This window comes from Cololabis saira, chromosome 22, assembly GCF_033807715.1.
Source record: "Cololabis saira isolate AMF1-May2022 chromosome 22, fColSai1.1, whole genome shotgun sequence".
Lineage (NCBI taxonomy): Eukaryota > Metazoa > Chordata > Actinopteri > Beloniformes > Belonidae > Cololabis > Cololabis saira.
The window spans coordinates 28,830,195-28,842,618 of record NC_084608.1 but is presented as its reverse complement, the minus strand read 5'-3'; the positions used below and the strand labels follow the sequence as shown (position 1 = coordinate 28,842,618).

Sequence of the window (12,424 nt, the reverse complement as noted above, 5' to 3'; positions counted from 1 at the left end):
TTTGGGAGAACGTTACAGGGCGATGCTGGGAAACCGACTTAATAAAGCAGATCCGTGAGAATCACTAACATTAAAGACTAATTAAGATGGGAGCGAGGGAACGCCGTTGTGGTTGAGAATGAATATTTGATGAAGGAAGATCATTTTTGTCTTTAGGATCATCGTGTCAGCATTTAAGTTCGGCGGGATGAACCTGGCTGCTATTTTATTGATTTATTTATTTATTTTAATTGATATCCGGTGCGCGGTGAGGCGGGCGCACGGAGTCCCGCATCGAGCGTTTAAAGAAGAAACGATGCGCGTCTCTTCCCCTGCCTCTCTCTCTTTCTCCCTTTCTCTCTCATTTCGACTCTCTCCTCCTCCCTTCTTTCCACTGACAGATTTTCCTCCTCATTTTTGAGCTGCCCGTGCTTTTTCCCCTTCCACCACTTGTCCTTTCACACCTTCTCCTCGCCGCAGGCTGCGTGAACAGACCGTTTTCTGCTTCTTTCTTTGCTTTTCTGCTGCGCCGGTACATCAGCCTGTGCTGTCTCTTCTTTTTTTCCCCCTCCTACTCCTCCTCCTGCCGGTGGAAGCCCAGTTTTTTCTCCCTGCCGGGCTTTAGGGAACCATGACCACCGCCAAGGAGGGCAGCGCGCCGTCAAAGGCGGCTCCGCAGCAGGACCAGGTAAGCCTGAATTATGGTTGCGCGCTAAAACGACGCAGAGCCTACGCCGTAGTGTACGCGGCGACGCACATCGTACGGAGTGCGTCGCCGCGTAACCCTACGCCGTAGGCTCTGCGTCGGTCTAACGCAGAACCATAAATCAGCCTTTTTATGGGCATTGGGAGTCAGCTGGAAGTGATACCGGGCGGTTGAGTTGAGCCTCGGGTGCAACAATTATTCATTGACTTGAAGCAACAGACGCAGTTTACGAGCTCCCTTCGCCGCAGTGTTTAGGTTTGTTTGTTTTTGTTTGAACATGCGAGTTTCCTCTCCTCCGGTGCGGGAACACTGTTGCATGTCGGCGCGCTGCGTCGCAGCGCTGACCGGTGTTCTGACAATTTCTGCTGCTTTGCCAAAAAAATCTCCCTAATGGTTTTCTACCTTTTGCAGAGCTACAATTTTACTGTTTTACTCCATAAGCCCACTTCCTTTCCCCCCCAAGTGGTCCTTGTCTCTTGCCAGGCCGTCATTGTAAATAAGAATGTGTTATTAATGACCTGCCTGGTTAAATAAAGGCCAATGACTGAATTAATATCAAATAAAGCGATATAATTTTCCTCTGTATCGCATAATGTTCACAAAGTGTAATGCAATTCGTGTCATGGGTAGTGTATTTTGAAGGATCAAATACTCAACATCCCATATTATCAATTTTACATCGTGCAAGAAATTATGGATGTGCCAATCAAACTTTGAAAATCCAATACTGTGCGCATGCGCAGAACCACGAAGGAGCATTTTTCGGCAGGTAGCAGAAATTGGCAGAACACCGGCCAGGACAGCAGTGTGGGTGCGAATGCTGCTGCTGCTGGCAAGGTTAACTATACATAAATATATTCACACTGCTGCATTCTTTCACATGCAACACAAATTGGTCGTTTTTTTTCTTAAGTTTCTATAAAATATTTACATTTCAGAGTCTGTAACTGTAGTGATTAATTATCCAGGGAGGCGTCTCTCACTGGCCTCCTCATCATGTGTGCTGCACCTGCCTTGAAATAACAGAGAAGGTGAGAGACTCGCTGCTTCTCCTCCTGCCAAGTGGCCAGGCTGTCCCTGCGGAGCAGAAAACTGTCAGTCACACCCTTAAAGATGCTCAGGGGGCCAATCCTGCTCCGTTTGCTACATGCAGCACAGATTATGCAGGTTTTACTTGCGTGAGAGTGGGATATGATCTGATGTTAGATCATAAAAGGGTGAAACATAAGTCAGTTATTTGTCATATTTCAAAAAATGTTTACGGATTAAGAGTTTTGGTTGCAGCCTCATATGGCCGAGGTTTGTGTCATTGTGTGTCACTATTAGTTGAATATCTGAGTTTTGGACAAAAAGAGGGGGATTTTAAGACATTGCTGGCGCTCTAATTAGCCAAATTGCAATTACTACCTTAAAGAGGGTTTGCAATCATTGAAGCTGACTTCAATCACGAGGGTGCAGGAGCTGGAGCTGCCTGGCCAAATGAGAAGGAGGACTGGAGGGCAGATTTCTGGATGTGGGGGAAGAGGACATGGTGCAGAGGACAGGGTTGGATGGAAATGAATGATCCACTCTGGCTAAAGAGGGAACACCAAAATAAGTTAGAATTGTTTCCTTTTATGTTGAGAAAAACGCAGACTAAAGTGACAAACACATATTTTTATCACTCAGTTTTTTCCAGTGGCGTAACATCGTGGCGATGGACCCCGGTGCTAATATTTTTTTTGTGCTCCCATCCCTGCCCTAAACAAAAACGCACACACGTGCACAGACGCTATAGAGAACTGCTATTGCCACCATGTAGGCTAACTTTGTGACCAGCCCTGGTGGTCGGGTCAATGCCCTTTCATTTATGGTGGTAGCTGGCTTTTCCCTCGGATCTTTGATTTAACATCATCCTCACTAATATTTTCTTTTCTCTTTTGTGCGCCACTTTTTGTTTGGGCTACCTAAACATGACGCTACACTATTTTTGTCATCTACTTTCTTTTGTTTACTTTTTTTCATGCTGAAAATTTACGTCACGTCATCGTGTCATAATGACAAAACATGGCTGACAGGTAATTGGACTATTCCATTTACAAAAACTTTTTTTTCCTCCCTCCTTCATGGACCGTGCTGCAGCTGCACCGGTTGCGCCGCCGATATTTATGCCTGTGGATTTTTCACCTGTTAAAGTTTAGCTTCAACCCACCAACCTTTCACCTGTGTGCAGTCTGCTTCTAATATGCAACAGAGTATTTTGATGACCGTCTAACAATATGCGATTTAGAAGCAAAACTAAACATCATAACACTTCTTTGAGTGCATTCCAGTGAATTAATTGTAACAGCGGAGCCCTCTCCCTTGGAGCGGGGGCTAAAAGGTGGCGGGAAAAGGATCTGAATGCTTTGTAAAAGCAATAATACAGAACTGCAACAAAAATCACTGAACTTGGAAAAGCGGCAGCACTTCCAGCTTATTTATGTCATGTCTATCATGTGCTTTTGTTTTTCTGTCAAACTAAAAGTCTAAACAGCATGGGGACTTTATTGTTCCAAACGATAGTCAGTAAAAAGCTCTTAGATGGATCGGGACTGTTATTCACTTTGTAATGTGACGGTGCCGTTCAATGCACATCGTTATTTAAAATTGTATGAATGTGGCAACCCCAGCTCGAAAAGACAGTTTTACTCTCTTCTGCTATATGTTATTTGTCGCAGAGGAAATATAACAAATACTGATACATCAAGTTTCTTCCTATACAGTTTAGAGCAAATTCCTCATTCGTGAATTTCACATGAGTAAATATCTGTTAATTAATCCTTTTTTTTTTGCCAATTGATTACACAATAAACTGTTTTTGCAGCATTAATGGAAAAGAATATAATAGTCAGACTAATAAGTGACATACTGCTGCCCTGAACACCTGTACAGTTCCGATTTGGCTTATTAGCCTTTGATATTAACAGCGTTTTTGATTTGTAATCTTTGACTCAACCGGTTTTGATCAAAAGTCCCAGAAATCACCAGCAGACACTGACCTTTTCCATAATTACGGTGAAGATTAGAGACCTGGGGATGCTGAAACATCAGTGGACGCTTAATTGTGGCTGCCGGCCTATTTTCCAGAGGCATGAGAGCTGCAGCAAAATGAAAAATTGCTGCGAGCAGACTGGGTTGTGAAAGCCACTCATCTATGTTTGCGCACATGCTCACGACACGCTACGTCTGAGCACACGGACATACGTGGCCTGTGTGATTACGTGAGGTCCTGCTGTGGCCCGCTGATTGATGGTGTGCTTGCAGAGCCTGTGGTCCAGGGACAGGGGACGCAGATAGAGGGCAGCTCAGCAGAGATAGGAGCAGCAGCTCTCCAGTAATCAACTGAGAGTCACAGGACTGACACTCATTACTGAAACAAGGCGGAGGCTCTGAAGGTGCAAGAGGTCGCGCCGGGGAAGGGGAGGTGATGCATTTGCAGAGGCGAGACAGTTCAGACTAATTTAAAGCCGTTATCAAAATGCACTTATCTTGGGGTCATTACAAAGACAAAGCTTTGACATCGGAGCGCTGTGTTTAGGAACCTGCAAATTGGACTTCACGTTTGCTCAAACAGAGTTCTGGTATTTATTTAAAATAGAAGCACAGTGGTTAGGAAGCCGTGTGTGCAGGGAAGAGCATGACCAAAATCTTAATTTTTCTAAACATGCATAATTTTCCAAAGCAGCTGATTCAGTAAATGAGTGTTTTCTGTAAGTTTATACATTTAAAAGACTCTGTTATTTGCAATCCTTGAGCCTATTCTGGCATTGAAGCAAAAATAGGGAAATCCTTCAGCAGATACACCATCATTCAACCCAATAATCAGCATCTTTCCACTTTTTTCTGCGCTACGTGTGACTGTGCAATATAAAGTTAAGTAACAGAGGGGGACGCTGTGTGAGGACATCTGAAATGAATAATCTACCCTGTTGAAATTGTAGGATTTCATACTAGGAGAGTACAAAAGACTACGGTAGATTCAGCGCCAAAAGCTCAGTTTGTGCCATTTGGGCAGCTTGAGGAGCAGCTGAGGGGAGCAGCCTGTGGGTGTTGAGGGGACGGTCTTCCCAGGGCCAAGGAAGGAAGCCAATCATCATGCACAAAGACGCAGAACTAACTTGATTCAGCAGCAAAAAGTTGCAGAAACTTGTATGTGAACTTTTTGAAAAGTAAATTGTAATGAATATGATCTTCATATACAGACAAACACAATGCTGATAAGGCTGATGACTCGCAAATAGGGCTGCAGCTATCGAATATTTTAGTAATCGAGTATTCTACCGAAAATTCCATCGCTTAATCGGATAAAACATATTTTTGTTTAGTTAAAGAGCAATTATAAAGATACATAAGTTGTCAGATGTTAATTGACATTACTAAGACTAAATTATATAATATAGTAGGTTAATGGCTGTGCATTTAAAAACCCTGAACTTACACCAGTTGACCAAATTCACTGCCTTCACTCAAAAAACTAAGGATCTTACCAAGACATTTTCTTATTATTTATTATTTCTAACCTAAAAATGCCATTACACCTGATGGCACACATCACATCACTTAAAAGGTTAGCTGTTTTTCCAACGTGTTTCAATTGAACTTTCATTTGTGTCAAGCTAATTTTAAGTTCTAGTTACGGTAAGTTTTAAGTTAAAGTCTTTAAGATTTTGAGTTTTGGCAGTGTTCAAAATATAATTATGACACCTGCTGTATGGGAGCACATTTTTTTAATTAAAACTGTAGCGGGAACAGATGTTTAGAGGAACCTATGTATGTACCGGGTGAAGGCTGATTTATGGTTCCGCGTTACACCAACGCAGAGCCTACGGCGTAGGCTACGGCGTAGGCTCTGCATCGATTTAACGCGGAACCATAAATCAGGCTTTAGAGGGGGAACATATAGGAGAACGGACTAGAAGAATATAGAGTGGATTAAAAATAAAAGTTAAGCACTGAGCTACATGTGTCTCCCGTCTGGGCCATTGCAGACTGCCTGAGCATGGCATGTTACTAAAACCAAACATATCCGCTGCCTCTTTCTTCCCCCTTTAAAGTGCGCGGCATCTGCGCGTTGTGCCGCATTAAATGTAGTCCGGGCGAAATACCTGCTTTGAGCTGCAAAATTAAACGATTCCTCGAGGCAGAGAAAATTCCTTGATCATTTTTTGTAATCGAATTACTCAAATTATTCCAGGAATAGTTTCAGCCCTACTCGCAAACAATTACTGTATTTTCCGCACTATAAGGTGCACCGTATTATAAGGCGCACTAAATATATGGTAAGATACTGTACTATAGTGGCTGGGGTTGAGTTACGCATCTACCTGATGGAGCTGCGCTACAGGAAATGCTACAAAATCCTCCAGCAAATGCAAAAAAAAAAACAAGAAAAGTAACGTATGTCAAATTTTATTAACAAAATAAAAAACGGCTTTGCTCCGTCTCGTCAACGTCGCTGCTGTTGTCTTGAATGTCCGTGACGATTCCTGACGTTTTTAAGGCATTACTTCGGCGAAACCAACTACATTACCCACAATCCCCCTGACTACAGTAACAGAAATTACCGTAATGATCATATATAAGGCGCACTGAATTATAAGGCGCACTGCTGATTTTTGAGAAAATTAAAGGCTTTTAGGTGCGCCTTATAGTGCGGAAAATACGGTATGTGTTGTCTTTACGGAAAACCTCCAGTAAACCTTCCCGGTGCTGAAGGAAAGCAGCAGCTTCAACCAACACTTTCAAGGGCTCAAAACTAGACCTGCCCAACGTTCAGAGGGATGTTTGACCATCCCTCTTTCATGAACCGCTTCAGCTCACGGACCTTAGTAGGATGTCTGGCGTTCATGGTTCTGTTGTGGCCTTTCCACAACATCTCTCTGGGCTTTTCTTCTTCTAGACGCTATTTTGTGGTGGATTCTCTTCAATGGATGGGGTTGTTGTCCCGCTGCATCATATCTTTTGGTAAATTCGTTTTCTACTCATAAGTGGTCCAGACATCCAAGTTAGCAAAGTAATCCCAGATAATCATACTCCCTCCCCCGTACTTCACCGTTGGGATGGGACTCTGATGCTAAAAATGCAACCGCCGTTTCAGCAGTTGACAAAACATTTGCCAGAAGCATTTCAGATCCCGGATTGGCTTTTACTCGCGGGTACCTCTGTACCTCATGGAGGATTCTGGGTTGTGTAACTGGAGTCATCTTGGCTGCTATCCACTCCAAGGAAGACTGGCCAAACATATATAACTAATTTCTCTGAATGTGGATTGATGGATGAATATTTATCACTCAAAGTGGCTCTAAATGCACACCTACAAAAATCATTAATTGAAACAACTAGCCTGTGGGTTTATTTCCTTTTTCCACAAGGACTGTGAATGATTCATGGATTTAGTGGGTAATTGTGCGTTATCTTAAACACTTTGTGTTTATCTATTATTTTCTAACAAAGATCAGATCACATTTCGAGGCAAATTAACGTAGAAAGCCACTTAATATGAAGGGGTTCCCAGCCTTGTTCTTGCCGCTTGATTTAGATTTTGTCACGTTTATCGATTTTGTTTTTTGCAGTTGTGGTATGTGAATATTTTATATCTACCTTACTCTGGGGGGGGGCAAAACAACCCAGAGCTGCCTCACAGCATATTACTAATATCTTGTATTGATAGGTGTTGTATCTCTAAGTTAAGGTGCCTCTTTAAAACCCGATAGCTTTTTAAACATGTGCTTTTGTCAATATTGATGAAATGTTTTTTTTTATGAAACGGAGCCCATTGGGGATTGAATGTGAAAATCACAAAACCGAATATTGACGGGAGCACATCAGATGTGATCACGCTCTTTAGGAACGGTAAAAGGTTAAAATAGTCCTTGTTTTTGACACTTTTTTTTTTACCCTGAGAACTCCTTTTTTCATTTCCTTTTCTCTCTGTTTTTGCTTTACTGTAAATCAACTTCACACTCCTCAGTAACCTACTGATTAACGGCGTACGTGTTTAAACAGATGATAATTAAAGACACAGATGTGACACAGTGAGACCACAGTAGGATCATTTGCACGCCACCTAAACAGTTTAGTTTGAATCTTATTACATTAATGAATGTAAAATAGTCTTCCTGCATGCCTTTTAGCCATCTTATGTATCTCTCCATGCCGTGACTTCCACATCAACTTACCAGTGTCAGTGTGTTCGATATTTAATCTTCCTGCAGTCAGAATATTAAAAATGTGTTATCAAACAGATGTAAGGGGTAAGTTGCTTATCATTGAGAAGGTCGCACACCAGGAAGATGCCAGAAGAAGCTGTTTGGATGGCAGAGTTGTTCTGTCGTATGCAAACACTAATGTGGATGTTCATTGGCAACATTTCTCATCAAACTGAATGGTTTCCAAGGGAACCGGAGCAATCAGTGGATTTGTCTGCATCGGGGGAAGTAAGGGTTTAAAAATGGAGGATGCTATGCGTTTCATCAATTCCTGCATATCATTTTCTCCAGTGGCAGCAGCGACTCAGCTGCAAGGGGAAAAAAATCTAAAAGTTTTATTTTGGGGAGGAAAAACCCAACTGGCTTTAGATGTCATGATGTCGCCAAAGCAGCGCTGTGAGCACAAGCACTCGTCTTCCTGCGACGCATTCGGTTCAGCAAGCGAAGCTGCAGCCTGACTGTGAGATGCTCCCTTAATTTATTTAACATGTTTACAAGTAGAAGCAAAAAAAGACAGTCAATTTAAAAAGTGATTATTTGTTTGTAAAATGAAAGACTTCTGGGCAATATGTCTTCTTAACTGGTTTTATTTTAGTCGTTTTGATGTCTGATTGGAAAAAAAAAACAGATAAGATAAGCTTTATGGAAATATCTACAGTCTATCTGTAGTTGAATTACAATAATTTAATTGGGTAAATGTAATTGTATAGTGATATATAATTTGCCAGGTTTCTTTAGATAAAACATCCTCAAAAACTGTGACCTCTGAGTTCAGTTTGTACTTTCTCAAATAAGTTAGGAGAACTAGTTCTTTCTACCCAAAAGCACCAACTCCTTTGAGTTTGTGTTGTAACAACTAGTGTTAGAAGTATCCAGGAATTTTAAGGGTGTTGTTAAGCTCCTTTCCAGAGTAGCTGCTCTCCCAGCACAAGTATAACCATCTGTGATGAAAACATGCAGCAACTGGTCTGATAATTGCAATACTAGCAAATTATAACACAAAGCTGGGAAAGAAAAGGATCTGCAAGACGATCCATTCACCAATGGTGCTGTTACCACTTCATCGTTCATATTTGCAGTCTGACTGCAACTGCAGAAAAGCTTTGAAGTCCCTCAGGTAGCTTTAGAGTAGCTGCCATGCCCTTTCAGCTCTGTTTGGTGCAAAATAGGGATGGGCGATATTTTGTCATCTCGTGGTAAAAACGACAAATTCCCGTTGATGACGTTTTTGTGTAACAAACATGGCGGAAGGCGGATCTGAGAGCTCGTTGTTAAACGAGGCTCCAGCTCCGTTATCTGGAACTGGTTTGGATTTAAAAAGAGTGACGAAGAGCAAACATCATCTATTATATGCAGAGTCTGCAAAAAACAGTGAGTGCAAAGGATGGCAATACTGTTTCTTTATTTATCAGGTTGTATTTTTTTCTACTTTGTGATTTTTTTTTTTTTTTTATAAGCTAAGAAAACTTGAAAGAATGGTACTTTTGCTGTTTGCACTGTTATCCCACTGTTTAAGCCATACAGTTTGAATAAATGTTGAATCTGTTCTTACATTTCAAACTTGTCATTACAGTTTTGCAGTACGGGTGTACTAATTTAATTGGTTTTTATTAATTAAATTTAATTGGTGTAGTTTAGTAGCATTTAGTATTCTTTTAGAGCAGTGTTTTGGGGGCTCCAAAGACTGAATGTGGTGATAGATTTATAGTTAAAAAGGTGGAGTTGAATTGGTATTTTTTTTATCATCATTTTTATCGTTATCGGGATAAATGCCAGAAATGATCGTGATACATTTTTTAGTCCATACCGCCCATCCCTAGTAAATTAACCGGTGCCAGTTTTCTACTCAGTCCACCATGCATCAACCCAACATGCATCAGATGCAACATTGGCAGGCTGCATGTTTTAGGTCTTTAAGGGTTAAAGAGTAGTCTTCCATAGCAGGAGAGGCTTCATATAGAAGTGTATGCCAAATGCTAAAAACAGATGGAGCATTTATCCTCCAGCAGGGAGGCATTTCTTCAGGTGGTGGATCTCTGCTGAACTCCACGCCGAATATTCCCCGGATAATTCCCATCCGGCCACCTTGCTTGCTTCCAACTTTGATCGACTCACAAGAGTACGTTTTCCTCAGGAAATGATGCTGATTTAATTTGAAACCAAACAACTGCAGCAGCCTTATTGTGATTCCTTCCTCACCTCCACACAGATTTCTCCTGAGGTGAAGCAGCAGTTAACGCAGTCTTTGGTCATCCACTGGCATCAAACGGACTTATTCTCCTCTCGGTGCGTCCTGCCTTTTTAAAGGAGCTGCCTTTCAATCAGGAGGGGGGGGCAGGAATGGATGAAAAATGGAATAACGTGATTATTCATGTTTGGGATCCTAATAGATAACATTGCTCCTGTTCACCAAGCGCCCTGTGCTGATAAGTGGGAATGGAAGATGGATTTAAAGGAGGATTGGATGCCCCTAATGTTTGTGCCATAGTTCATTTTCAGGGCAATTATGAACAATTGAGCCGTGATGTTGAGGCCTGAAGTGGAGATTAGAGGCGAGATTGCCAAGCAGCCACCTCCGCGATTCATCATGATTGTTGTCATGATTTAAATGTTCTTTGCTGAAATGGCTTACCAACCCCGGCAGGGGGGGGCGTTTTAAATCAGCAATAAATATTCAGCGTTTGAGGCAACGGTCAAACTAAATGTCATGACAATCCTCCATCATGTTATTAGTTGACGTGGACATCGTGTGTGTGTGTGTGTGTGTGTGTGTGTGTGTGTGTGTGTGTGTGTGTGAGGGGGGGCTTTTCTAAATCACCTCAGGAGGGGTTTCCAAATACGTGTAAAACTGCCTCATTTAGGAAAAGGTCAGCAATTTTTCTGTCAGGTGGTGAAATGGGGAAAAAAAAAAAATCTGTTTTCGTGTCTTTGTTGCATTCTAATTGCGTCTCGGAGGTACGCGAGAGGACAGAATACGCATATAGATTCCAGTAAACACTGCTCAGCTCTTCTTTATCAGCCTGCATGGACGTATTCCCATAATTGGAGCATCTTGAAAAGAATACTAAGCCATTCAGGTGAAAGGTATTGTTGTTGGGGGTTTTTTTTGTTAAGGAGGTAAATGAGACGGACACGTTTGGAATAATTTATATGGTATGATTAAATATTTTTTAAAAGATGAACAACAGGACAGAGGGGTATTGAATTATTGAGCAGGTCAGATAATCAGCTCTTAGACTGCATCAGCTTACATTTGTCCGTGTGTGCACCAGATCCAGAAAGCGTAGGTGAGTGTGTAAGTTAACATCTTTGTATTCTTGTCTTCATTTGCTTGTTTATCGGTGCCTCGTCTCACTCCGTACGCGCCCGTGTTTTCTGGCCTTATTGACCGGCTGTAATTAGGGGCCCAGAGCTGTGAAGCAAGGAGCCGATCAGCAGCCGCCGTGTTCTGCCGAGCCTCTAATTGAAACGCTGAGCGTTTCCAGGTTCACCGTGGGGCCCCTCGGGTCCTACTGTCGTCGCCGCGCCACCTCCACGTCGGTAACAAACATTCAAAAGAGCGAGTGGCAGTCACGAACGATAAGCAGGTAATTGCCCGTAGGCTCGTATGTGACTTTGGAGAAGCTCTTGCTCCAGCGTCGTTGGATGTGGAGCCACGTGTTGTGTGGGGGGTGACAGCTTTAAACGATGCACGCAGCTCAGGAGAGCATGGACCGTCATTAGCTCCCTCTTGCTTAAGTTGTAGTTAGACACTTTACCATGAATGCTGGGTATTTCCTACAGATCCTCATTTGCAGTGTTGTAGTTAGGGTTGCCACCTTTCAGAAATAGAAATAAGGGATGCCCCGATTTCAGCAGCGCAGGCGCCAAAAAAAAGCCCCAAAACTTCTAAACTGCATAGAAATGTGTTTATTTTAAATGAAAAAACAAAATGCTTTGATTTAAAGTGCTTTAATAGCATTGAACTTGCATGACTGTACAGACAGGCAACCATACTAGCAACTGAAATAGCCTCCTATGTACTGTATGTCCACATCAGCCAAGATGTAAAATATAGCCTACAGGTGAAGAATATGGTGTAAAAGTTAATTTATTTCAATAATTCAACTAGAATAAGGTGTAAAAGTTAATTTATTTCAATAATTCAACTAGAATAGGGTGTACAAGTTAATTTATTTCAATCATTCAACTAGAATATGGTGTAAAAGTTCATTTATTTCAATAATTAAACTAGAATATGGTGTAAAAGATAATTTATTTCAATAATTCAACTAGAATAAGGTGTAAAAGTTAATTTATTTCTATAATTCAACTAGAATATGTTGTAAAAGTTAATTTATTTCAATCATTCAACTAGAATATGGTGTAAAAGTTAATTTATTATAATAATTCAACTAGAATATGGTGTAAAAGTTAATTTATTTCAATAATTCAACTAGAATATGGTGTAAAAGTTAATTTATTTCAATAATTCAACTTAAAAGGTGAAACTAATATTACCTAGTCTTAT

At 41.4% G+C, this 12,424-nt stretch overlaps 1 protein-coding gene across 4 annotated transcripts in view; it reads left to right on the top strand.

Moving 5' to 3' along the window:
- The window catches only part of LOC133423706 (dipeptidyl aminopeptidase-like protein 6), a 338,469-nt gene that overhangs the window by 171,812 nt on the left and 154,233 nt on the right, over positions 1-12,424 (top strand). Inside the window, exon 1 of one of the 4 annotated variants that reach the window (XM_061714008.1) lies at positions 346-667. The exons of the other annotated variants lie outside the window; for them this stretch is intronic. Coding sequence (XP_061569992.1) covers positions 611-667 — 57 coding nt within the window. The 5' untranslated portion in view covers positions 346-610. Of the gene's footprint in view, positions 1-345; positions 668-12,424 lie in introns of those variants that run through there. 4 annotated transcript variants of the gene reach the window in all.